Below are 11,712 nucleotides of genomic sequence, written 5' to 3'. Positions count from 1 at the left end.
AAGTAGTGGATGGGAGAGTTTATTTCGCTGGGAGTCTTGGAACATGCGCACCAGGATTGATAGGATACCACAATTGTGGGGCTGCTGCTGTATCCTATAGCTATGTCTCCCTGTCCTCTTATAACTAATCATCCAAATTTTCATTATGTGACCCTGAGGATTCTGCAATGGTCGTGAGTGTGAAAACTGGTCATAAGTCACTATTTGCAGTGCCCCTGTAACTTCGAATGGTCACTAAATAAACTGTTGTAAGTTGAGGACTCCCTGCATAGGGGTTAAATAACAGTAATTGGAACTGCAATTAGAACCTGTGTGGAGTGTAATGTATGATGTGTGAACTGCATTTAAAAGGACAGGCATCAATTAAATTGAGGCTTATAAAAGGTTAGTATATAAATCTGTTTATGAGGCATAGAGGAAGTCTGACTAATGTATCTTAAAAACAGAACCTGCAGGAAAATATTGTTCCTAGTATTCACCAGGTTTATGAAGGAAAATAGCAGGAAATTCAAAGCCCACAACTATTGAATAATTCAGAAGCATAAGATACCTTTAATGCATAAACAAGGCAGGATTTGATTTTTTATTTTAAATTTGTAGTTATATCAACTTAGTTTGCGAGCTAAACTCCCAAGATTCCCAACATGAAATTTTAGCAAGCTTCACCCAAAGTAATACAGTACTTGAAATCTAAAATTAGTAGAGAGAAAGATAAACATGTGGCTCTTGATAAGTTTGTACTATTATACATTCCAAAGTGTCACAAGTTGATTAAAAATTTATCTGTGTGTCCCAACCTTCCCTGCTCTGCAAAATAACACCCCCAAGATTCAATTATGGTATCTCCCAGGGATTGAAAACTGATTATTTCTTATTAGAAGTACAGATGGAGGGAGACAGTGGCTGGATAATGCCTTGTTACTCTGACTCAGATTCTCTTATCTGACTCGGCTTCACCTAGTGTAAAGAACATGATTGTTTAAACAAAAATTCACCATTCGAAATGTTTCATTTTTAAACATAATGCCATACAATTGAATCAAATCCAATTAGATCCTATGAGGTCACGCGATCTCAGAACACTACCCACAGCCACAGATATGGTGTGGTTGCTGAGCCGAGCAACCAAAGTTTGGTCTTTTGTCCACAAATGGGATGGGACTGTTGTAACTTCTAATATAGTTCATAGGATCCATGGTAACTTTGAATGGTTGCTAAGTGATAACTCATAAATCAAGGATTACGTGGATAGTGCTCCTGTATTAAAATAATAGTTCAGCTTTCTAATGGTAGGACTAATAGTATTATAATAACTCACATAATTAGCATAGCTAAGAGTTCCAAAAACGTATTCTTTAATCTGCCAGAAAGGCTTAATCCTAGAAAATGGAACATTGAAAAACAATGAAAAAAATATGCCTGAATTGTTGTCATCTCACTGTGGTGCATGACCAACCATTGGAACATCAGATTTGGATTGCAAATCTCATTTTTCAGGTCAGTCTAACTTTGGATAATAATAATAATAATAATAATAATAATAATAATAATAATAATAATAATAAAAAATTAGATTTGTATGCCGCCCCTCTCCGAGGACTTGAAGTGGCTCACAACAAGTAAAACATCATGTACAAATCCAATGTTAAAACAGTTTTTAAAACCCCTATTAAAAACAACCATACTACCCAAACACACCATACATAAAGTCAAGACAGCTAAGGATATATCAATTCCTCCATGCCTGGCGACATAGATGAGTTTTCAAAAGTTTGCGAAAGGCAAGGAGGGTGGGGGCAACCCTAATCGCCGGGGGGGGGGAGCTGATTCCAGAGGGCCAGGGCTGCCACAGAGAAGGATCTTCCCCTGGGTCCTGCCAGACAGTCTAACTTTGGATGTTAGAACTATGGTCAAAGACAACCTGTAATATTATGTACATGTTTCTAACCTTATGTTTAATACCCATCCTTCCTCTTTTACTTCTAAACACTTGGTTTTTTTCTACACAAATCTTTGACTATAATACATTTTAAAAATGAAAAAAATAATAATAAATTTTTAAAATGAAAAAAAAAAGCATTAGGCTGAGGGTATATAAAACTATGATTTTGGATATCTGGAATCTCCCAGTGCCCATCAACAGGGAAGAGTCTTTGTACTGTACCACTACTTTTCATTAATTGGCCACAAAGTAAATCCCTGCTGATCTGGGACCTTTTATAAAATGCGGATGGGATGGCACTAAACAAATGTGCCAAATTATTTTCCCCAAATTTGGTAGTATCAGGTCATGGTTTAACAACACACCTCTTCACAGTTCCCCCTTAAAAGTGATTATTGAGGATCAGTCTTTTCCAAGGGTCACTTGCACAACAGTTGCGCAATATACCACAGAACCAGGAGACCTGATATTTGCATTTGCCATATTCAGAAAAAGTCAGGAGACAACGTTCACCAGAGAATAAAGAAAAACAAAAAGACCCTCCAAGCCTTTTTTAAAAATTGAAAATGGAAAGTATTAAATTGAGTGATTGAAGAAGAGGAGAAGACTATATTCACTTCAGTTCATAATTATGGTAATCAGCATAGAAAAGCATAAGTAAAATAAGGGTTTCCTCCCCACCTGAACATGGTCTTTTGATAGTAGGATTGTTTTTCTTTTATATTTTATAATAATTATTTTATATTAATATTCTTTTATATAAATTTCAACATTTATTTGTTCTCCCTCCAAATCTGATCTAAGGTACCCACTTAGGTTTAGTATGGCTTGAACTTTTAGGAGCCTTTCTCCACTCCAAATTGTATAGAATAGAGGAAACACTTTTCTTACTGCAGTGTATGCATTGGCACTGTTAATTCTTTAAAGCCAGAAATCTGATTTTAAGAGAAAGATGCTTTCTCTTAAATTACTTCACAGCATATCCATAAATATGGGTACGCATTACACCTGGGAAGATCAAAGGGACTATGATGTGTTGCAAGTTCAGTTTAGAAAACCCTGCGTTCTCCACATATTTCCAGGTCTCTCTTAACAAGGTGCAGCCATCTCCTATATGTTGCCACGTAGGGTTAGACACTTGTTGCCAGAAGTAGGTCCAGGTTGATCTGCCAGCTGCTACGTGTTCCAGGAAACAGAATGCACCACCCTGGAAAAAGTAAAAGAATACAAAAAAGAATAATTTAAAGCAGAACATTTTGAAATTACAAAAAAAAATCCCACTGCAATCAAGATGGTTGTTACAAAACTTCCTAGGGACGTGAAGCAATAATTTATAGAGACAAATAAAGCTGGAATGCAATTAATGGCAATTAATGATTTACAGGAGATTTAAGTTTTAGCGAAGTAGCTGAATCAGTTCAATATATTTCCATATATCAAGCTCAAAATTTGTTATTTTTTTTTATACCATTCATTATTTTAACAAATAATCTATTGCACATATAAAGCAATATGCCTGAATCGTGATATGGTTTATACAAAAGTTGGAACTTGACATTGAATCTTTTCCTAGGAAAAAAAAACCCAAGGCATTGGAACATTGTCAGCCTTATGATTCATTCTTGAACTTCATGTTGCCAGGGTTGTTGATATGCTTGATCAGGTCATCACTATTTTTCTATTCTTTTTTTATTTTCAGTTCTGTGACTTGGCTTTGGGCGACTCTTGGCTGTTTGATCCAGCCTTTTTGTTCTTTGAACAGATCATGAGATTTTTATATCTTCTTCAGATGATCTTGAAAACACCACAGGGACACTTTTTAAACCAATGGGTGCACTGCTAGTTAAAAATGTCCATGTGAATTTTAATAACACACAGCAAGATATATTAAAAACACAACAATAAAGCTCAAGAAACAATGTGTTTCTTTGGATAAAAACTAGCAAGTTGGAGAAATAACATATTAAAAATATCTGAATTTTAGTCATATTCCAGGTGCTAGTAAAAAGGTTTTGTATGCTCTGGTTAGTAGTGTGATATTACTGGAGAAGAAGCTACGTAAGATTAGGTTAACAACTCTTGAAGCCTTTTTGGTGATGTTGTTGCAGTGAGCTTTGGTACTTAGGTCATTTGATATAAGTATTCCAAGGTCTTTTGCAGAGTAAGGGCTGTCTGCAAAGTCTTGTCTATTCAGCTTGTATTTGGTATTCTGATTCTTTTTGCCAACGTGTAGGACAGAGCATTTGTTGGTTGAGATTTGGAGTTACCAGATGTTTGACCATTTTGACACAAAGTCCAGGTCTTTTTGGAGCATAGCAGAGATGCACGCTCATGTCGAGCAGGAGGGAGCAAACTGGTGGCAAGATAAGTTAGAATCCACCCTTGAACCAGGCCCCTATCTCAGGCCAGAAGCTTGCTGCCATTTACTAACATTAAAGTTATGCATATGTTCCTTGAAAATGATTCAGAAATGCAAGACAGGCAGGAAAGGCGAGGTTAGGAATCCCTTTTAGGTTAAGCCAATAATTTAGCAGCATAAAGAGAAGCAGAGACATGCTGTTTCTGTGGGATATCTATCTATCTATCTATCTATCTATCTATCTATCTATCTATCTATCTATCTATCTATCTATCTATCTATCTATTTATATGCCACCCCCTCTCCGGCTAACAGCAATCATACGCAGTGTACAATAATAATCCAATACTATAATATAAACTTAAAGCCCCTGCTTCCATGCACACCTGCATTAATGTGCTTGCACAGCTGCCTGGTGCCCATTATTTTCAAAGCATGCACGCCTGCCCATTGTTCGGTGGTCAGGACAAACCAGACTTAACTTTCCCTCTTTGCCCTTTGACTTACTGGTCTGAGCACTCGCAGAATCTCCTTCAAGGCAACCTGGGGGCTGTCCACAGAGCAAAGCACCAGTGTGGCAACCACCACATCCACAGAGTTGTCTGACACTGAAGACATGTCCTCGGCGGAGGCAACCACAAAATCCTCGAACTGGAGGTGTGTGTTCTGAGCCATGCTCTCCAGAAGGAAATTTTTAAAGTTTGGATTGTAGTCCACGCAGGTCACGCAAGTGTTGGGGGGATAAAACTGAAAGTTGGTGCCGGGTCCCACGCCAATCTCTAGCAGACGAAGCTTTCCCGAGGCGTCGGCGAAGTTCTGCAGGTTCTTGAACAGCGTCTCCTTTTCCTTGTGCATTATTTTATTATAGATTTTGCTGAAGTTCTTCATGAGATGTGGGAAGAGTCTTTTACAAATAGGATCCCATAAGCCAAAATAGGCAAGCACATAGATGGGCAGGGTGAGGATTTTCATGCATTGCTGGAAGATGAGAACTAGCATCGTTGCTGGACTAGGAACACAAAGCGTTCCTGTTTGACTACCTCAATGATTTGTAAGCAAGCCATCCACATTCAGTCGCCAATTTGGATCTGTTTCAGTTCTTCCTTAAAGCAACAGCAACTTTTTCAGTCACTTAAAAAAAAAATCTTTTAGCTGTACAATTTTTTTTTGTAAAATATTTTTATTGATTTTTTTTACAATATAGATTCACACAAAATAAAACAAGTGTTTTGTGAATTGTGCCCACCACCAGACAAACATTCATACCCCACCACCAAATCAAGGATGTTTCTTGTATAAACCATTTTAACCCAAGAGCAAAATATCTATTTACATATTATAAAGTGATTCCAATTTGTTTCTTGTAGCTTGGTCTCGGATCCTACTCGCCATATATCATCTTACCTTGTCCCATCGTCCCATCAGTTGTAGCAAGTCAGTTTCATTAACCAAATTCATCCTTTTTTCCATAATCTCAAATTGAATGTGGTCCACCATGTACCGGTACCAATTTTGCATTGTCCATTTTATCGCATCCTTCCAACCCAAGACTATTACTGCCTGAGCACTTTCTATCGCTGCTTGTTTTATTTTTCTAAATTCTCCCATCACATTACTTTTGACTAATACTGCCATTTCCATTGTATATTTAACATCCTATTAATCCCAGCGGCCAATCAGGTCCCACAGAGTTGGCCTTCTCCGAGTCCCGTCGACTAAACAATGCCGTTTGGCGGGACCCAGGGGAAGAGCCTTCTCTGTGGTGGCCCCGGCCCTCTGGAATGAACTCCCCCCGGAGATTCGAACTGCCCCTACTCTTCCCGCCTTCCACAAGATGTTGAAGACCTATCTATGTTGCCAGGCATGGGGGGGGGGGGGGGAATAACTATCTTGTCCTTCCAGCACCACCTTTTTCTGACTGTAATAGTGTATATGAGAATGGTATGATTGTGTAGTAATGATCATTTTTTAATATTTAGGGGTTTTAAATTGCTTTTAACTTATATTGGATTTGTACTTTGTATATTGTATTGCTGTTGTGAGCCGCCCCGAGTCTTCGGAGAGGGACGGCATACAAATCTAATAAAACTAAACTAAAGCTAAACTAAACTAATATCCTCTTGCACTTTTTGCCATAAACACTCCTTTATCTTACCACCCATGCCAACAAATACCCTTAACATTCTGCTGAAAGTATGCGAATTGAATGGGTGTGTAATTCCACTTATGTAATATTTTCCTTCTCATTTCCCTAACTCTTGTATTCTTAGTTTTCCTTATATTCTCCACTATATTTTTCATCTCTTGCGCCTCTACTTGTATCTCATTTTGCCACCATTTAGTCAATCCTTAGATCACATCCCTGTCTGACTGCACTAACATCTTATATATATTACTTGCTTGCACCTTGGTACCCTCACTTTTTTCTCTTATTATTTTCTCTAACTCTATCTCCTCCCTAAATAGTGCTTCTTTATTCTCCCTTTCATTCAGATATTTACATATTGCATTTGTTTGTAGCCATCTTCCCTAACCCAAACACCATTCTATACGATTTCTACTTGGCCTCCCATCCTTCTCATATCACTGTTCTATCTTAATTATCCGTCTTCCCTTCAACTCTCCTATAACCCAATTTAGATTTGTTTTGTTATATCTATTTATTACATATAGCGATGACAGTTTTGATTTATATAATCCTATTTCCCCCTGCCATTTTTTCCAAATTTCCATAGTCCCTTTCATGGGACCTATTAATTTATCTAACTTGTTCCTATTCCACCTTATAAAAATTAATTCTCTATTCTTCATCCCATTTATTTGTTTTTCCAATTTCACCCATTTATTTTTGAATAATTGCAGCTCCATTAATATTTCAATTTGAAATGCTTCTCTATACTCCAAACAAGGAATTCCTCATCCACCCTCTTTTTCATTCGCTATTAACCACTGTTTCCTTATTCTGGGTCTCTTATCTTCTTCAACCCAATACTTAAGTTTTTTATCCCACTCTCTAAACCTGGATACTAATAAACCCCCTGGCAATACCTGAGATAGGTACATCATTTTGGGAACTATCATCATTTTTAATGCTCTTATTTTAGCCATTCTCCTTAGCTTTTTCTCTTTCCAGCTCCTCAACTATTTGCAGGCAGCCTGTGATTTCTGCACTGTTTGATCCTGTGGGAAAGCTTCAATCCTCTTCAATTCAGTACCATTAGAAAGAGCAGACTCTCTTCCTTAGGAATATATTGTTTTAATTCTGGTGTCTCTTCATATAAGGATTGGAAAAATGTCCTCAACTGTTTGCGGGTAGCCTTTGATTTCTGCACTGCACCCTTGATACAAGTGCAGTAAAAGTGATTCTTTTTTCAATAAGCAGCATTTTTTAAAAAATAAAGAGCATATTATGTTATAAGACTGTCTTCAAGAAAACTAAAAAACAGGAATGTTTGTTAGGAAATGGAAGGGTGAGGCCAGGTTTCATATAAGGGTCCAAAAGAGGGGCGAGTACAAGTGCACTAGAGTGCCTTCTGTCTCCTGTCCTATTGCTCTCCTATATCTCCTATACCTTTCTTCGATTCCTATATCTCTTCTTCTATTCTTTCATTGATATGTTCTATTCCTATAACTTCTCTTCTATTATTTCTTTGATATATTTTACTATGAGTATCTTCTTTATAACCTTCATCATGTATTTTACTATGTGTATATAGATATATACCCACTAAAACCCTCATTGTGTATTGGACAAAATAAATAAAAATAAATAAGCATTGTTGCATGATAGAGGAAACGGGCCCATTGATGTTTCTAATGGCTGTGTAACTCAATTAGTGCTTTAAACATCCGTTGGTCCATGGTGACTCATCGCCAAGAGGTCACGCCTGATATCCAGGCATGTCCAGTCATGGGTGGGGCACTTTGCACAGGTTCCCAAGCCTGAAGGTGAGCATCTTACACAAGGTTCCCAAGCCTCTTTTGGGTGCCTTTGCCTAGGTTCCCAAACCTAAAGGAGGTGTCTTAGTGTTTCCTAAGCAGTAGTAAAACAGTGCTGCAGAGACAAGAATTTTTCACTGTTAATTTAGGTGGGTTTTTTGGTAATTTATACTGTTGTCCAAGTGCTGTGGTTGCTGGTACTGGAAGAATTGCTAGAATATGCTGTTCAGGAATCCAACAGGAATCTCTACTGCAAGGCCAATGAAATTATTGTGCAGGCCCACATGGGTGTATAAAGTTGATGAAGGCATCATGTTTTACAAATGATGTGTCACATACTTTGCCAATTCACCATTCATTGTCATAAACACAAGCAACTTACTGATCAAGTTGAAATTCAGGCACATTTATCCCAGGTACACTCACTGCGTCCTTTGACTTACAAAACTTGGCAACAAATGAGGAAGAATCATTTGACACTCTACTTAATGAAATTTGGTTCAAGTCAATTGGAATAAACTGGTGATTTTCACAAGTTCCAGCAACTGTGGAAGCTTTACTGAGTCTTTTCTCTTGCACAGATCATAAAGATGCAATTTCATCCTTGGAAACAAAAATGAACTTGATTTTATTTATTTTTTGTTTGCAAAATTCAAACAAGCCTTGTGTTGTAAGAATTTGGCTTTTTTAGATCATTGCAAACTAGCCTGAGCTGCTAATTATTTTGTTATACAATCTTTGGCATCACGTGGAGACTTGCCATGGCTTGTGTCAAAAAAATTCCACAGTGCTCTTATTCTGAAATCATTTTGTTGGTAGCACAAGTTGCTAAAGTTTTTGAAGTTTTGAATTCTCGCAGCCAACCCACACTCAGTAAAAGACCTTGGAATACTAATATCAAACGACCTAAGTGCTAAAGCCCACTGTAACAATATCGCCAAAAAGGCTTCCAGAGTTGTTAACTTGATTCTACGTAGCTTCTGCTCTGGCAATCTCACACTACTGACTAGACCCTACAAAACTTATGCCAGACCCATTCTCGAATACAGCTCATCTGTCTGGAACCCACACCACATTTCAGACATCAACACTCTCGAAAACGTCCAAAGATATTTCACCAGAAGAGCCCTTCACTCCTCCACTCGAAACAGAATACCCTCTGAAAATAGACTAACTATCCTGGGTCTTGAAAGCCTAGAACTATGGCGCCTAAAACACGATTTAAGTATTGCCCACAAGATCATACGCTGCAACGTCCTTCTGGTCAACGACTACTTCAGCTTCAACCGCAACAACACAAGAGCACACAACAGATTCAAACTTAATATTAACCGTTCCAAACTTGACTGTAAAAAATATGACTTTAACAATCGAGTGGTCGAAACGTGGAACTCATTACCGGACTCAATAGTGTCAACTCCCAACCCCCAATATTTCTCCCTTAGACTCTCCACGATTGACCTCTCCAGGTTCCTAAGAGGCCAGTAAGGGGCGTATATAAGTGCACTGATGTGCCTATCGTCCCCTGTCCAATTGTCTTTCCTTATCTCATATATCATATATATTCTCTCCTTATCTATCTATCTATCTATCTATCTATCTATCTATCTATCTATCTATCTATCTATATCATATATATTCTCTCCATATCTCTTATATCATATATATTCTCTTCTTATTTACTTTCTATCTTTATATATATTACTTAATGTCTGTTCTCTTCCATATGTATTGTATATTGGACAAAGAATAAATGAATGAAATGAATGAAATGAGCCATAATTTATTTCACCAATTTTGCTTTTCAAGAACATGACCAATTTGTCTAAGAATGCATGTACAGCAGGGGTCCCCAAACTTTTTACACAGGGGGCCAGTTCACTGTCCCTCGGACTGTTGGAGGGCCGGACTATATAAAAAAAACTATGAACAAATCCCTATGCACACTGCACATACCTTATTTTAAAGTAAAAAACAAAATGGGAACATACTATTTACAGGAGGGGAAGAAGTCTGAAATTCATATATGTTTATGTTTTGTTTTTAATTTTCTTTTGTTAACATAACATAACAACCAGGTTTTTCTTGGTTATTCGAAAAATGTATAAAGAAAGAAGGAAGCACTTTGGCATAATGATTAATAAGTTAGAAATATAATTGGTATTGTACTTTTTGAAGGAACATTAAGGAGGGAATCTAATTAAAAGAAAAGTATGTATCTAAATGACAACATTAGAAAAAAAACTTTTGCATTTTTTTTGATGATTGATATTAGTTACTAAAAAAATACCGCATTTTGTTCATGGAAAATTAGATGGTACACTGTATTGTTTGAGTGTATATTGAGAGAATTTTTTAAAAAAAGTTTAGCCCCAAAAAATTAGCAAACCCTTTTTTCTCTCTTCTCTTTCTCTCTCTCTTTCTCTCTCTTGTTTTCTTTCTCTCTCTCTCTCTCTTGCTCTCTTTCTCTCTCTTGCTTCGTTTCTCTTCCTTGCTCTCTGTCTCTTGCTCTCTCTCTTTTTCTCACTTTCTCCCTTTCTCTTTCTTTCTCTAGCTCTCTGTCTCTTGCTCTCTCTCTCTCTTGTTCTCTCTTTCTCTTCCTTTCTTCACTCTCTCTCTCCATTGGTGGTGGGCATCTGCGCTGCCTCTCTCACCTGCTTCCGAGGCGGCACCAACCCAGAGGAAGAAGAGCGCGCTCAGTCTCTCCATTGGTGGCACCAGGGCAAACGCTTCCATTGCCAGCCCTCCATGCACCTGGGGGGGGGGAAGGATAAGAGTCTCTCCCAGCAACTGCAAACGGGAGGCTCAGCGGTGGGAGCAGCTGCTGCTCCCTCTCCTCCTCCCACCGCCTGTGTCGGGGAGCGACAAGGAAAGTGCAGAGGCTGGCAAAGGTTTTTCTTGTTCTGCTAGCCTGCCTGGGGAGGGCGGGGAGGGTCGGTAGCGGCCCATCTGTGGTGGGCGGGGGTGGCTGTGGCTCCCTTTCCTTCTCCCACCACCTGTGTCTACCGTCAGCGCAAGCTATCATTTATTATGCAAACACTTATGCACTGAATTTCACCTGAAGCATGGATATAGTGTAGCTTGACTGTTGTCCCAGTGGAAACGTTGAACAGCATCTTGGACAAAAAATGAGTAGTTTTCAGCAAAGTCCATCAGAACAATAATTTCATAAGGATTTAGGTTTTCTTTTACAGTTTTTAAGTATTGTGTCTGATGTTTGGAAATGTAATGGTGAATTGTCAGCTCAGAAACTTTCAATTTTTTTAAATTTTATTGAATACAGTCTTATAACATAATATGTTCTTTATTTAAAAAAATGCTGCTTATTGAAAAAAGAATCACTTTTACTGCACTTGTATCAAGGGTGCAGTGCAGAAATCACAGGCTGCCCGCAAACAGTTGAGGACATTTTTCCAATCCTTATATGAAGAGACACCAGAATTAAAACAATATATTCCTAAGGAAGAGAGTC

General features: G+C 38.0%; 1 protein-coding gene across 1 annotated transcript; it reads right to left on the bottom strand.

Moving 5' to 3' along the window:
• Positions 1-2,059: 2,059 nt before the first annotated feature.
• Positions 2,060-5,300, bottom strand: LOC139158684 (thiol S-methyltransferase TMT1A-like). The gene is made up of 2 exons (XM_070736012.1): positions 4,809-5,300; positions 2,060-3,149 (listed from the first exon to the last, which is right to left on the bottom strand). The coding sequence occupies exons 1-2, from the start codon at positions 5,298-5,300 to the stop codon at positions 2,910-2,912; spliced, it is 732 nt and encodes a 243-aa protein (XP_070592113.1). The 3' UTR covers positions 2,060-2,909.
• Positions 5,301-11,712: the final 6,412 nt, after the last annotated feature.

This window comes from Erythrolamprus reginae, chromosome 2 (genome assembly GCF_031021105.1).
Source record: "Erythrolamprus reginae isolate rEryReg1 chromosome 2, rEryReg1.hap1, whole genome shotgun sequence".
NCBI classification, from domain to species: domain Eukaryota; kingdom Metazoa; phylum Chordata; class Lepidosauria; order Squamata; family Dipsadidae; genus Erythrolamprus; species Erythrolamprus reginae.
Note: the sequence above shows the minus strand (reverse complement) of the source record. Positions and strands in the feature narration are given on the sequence as shown.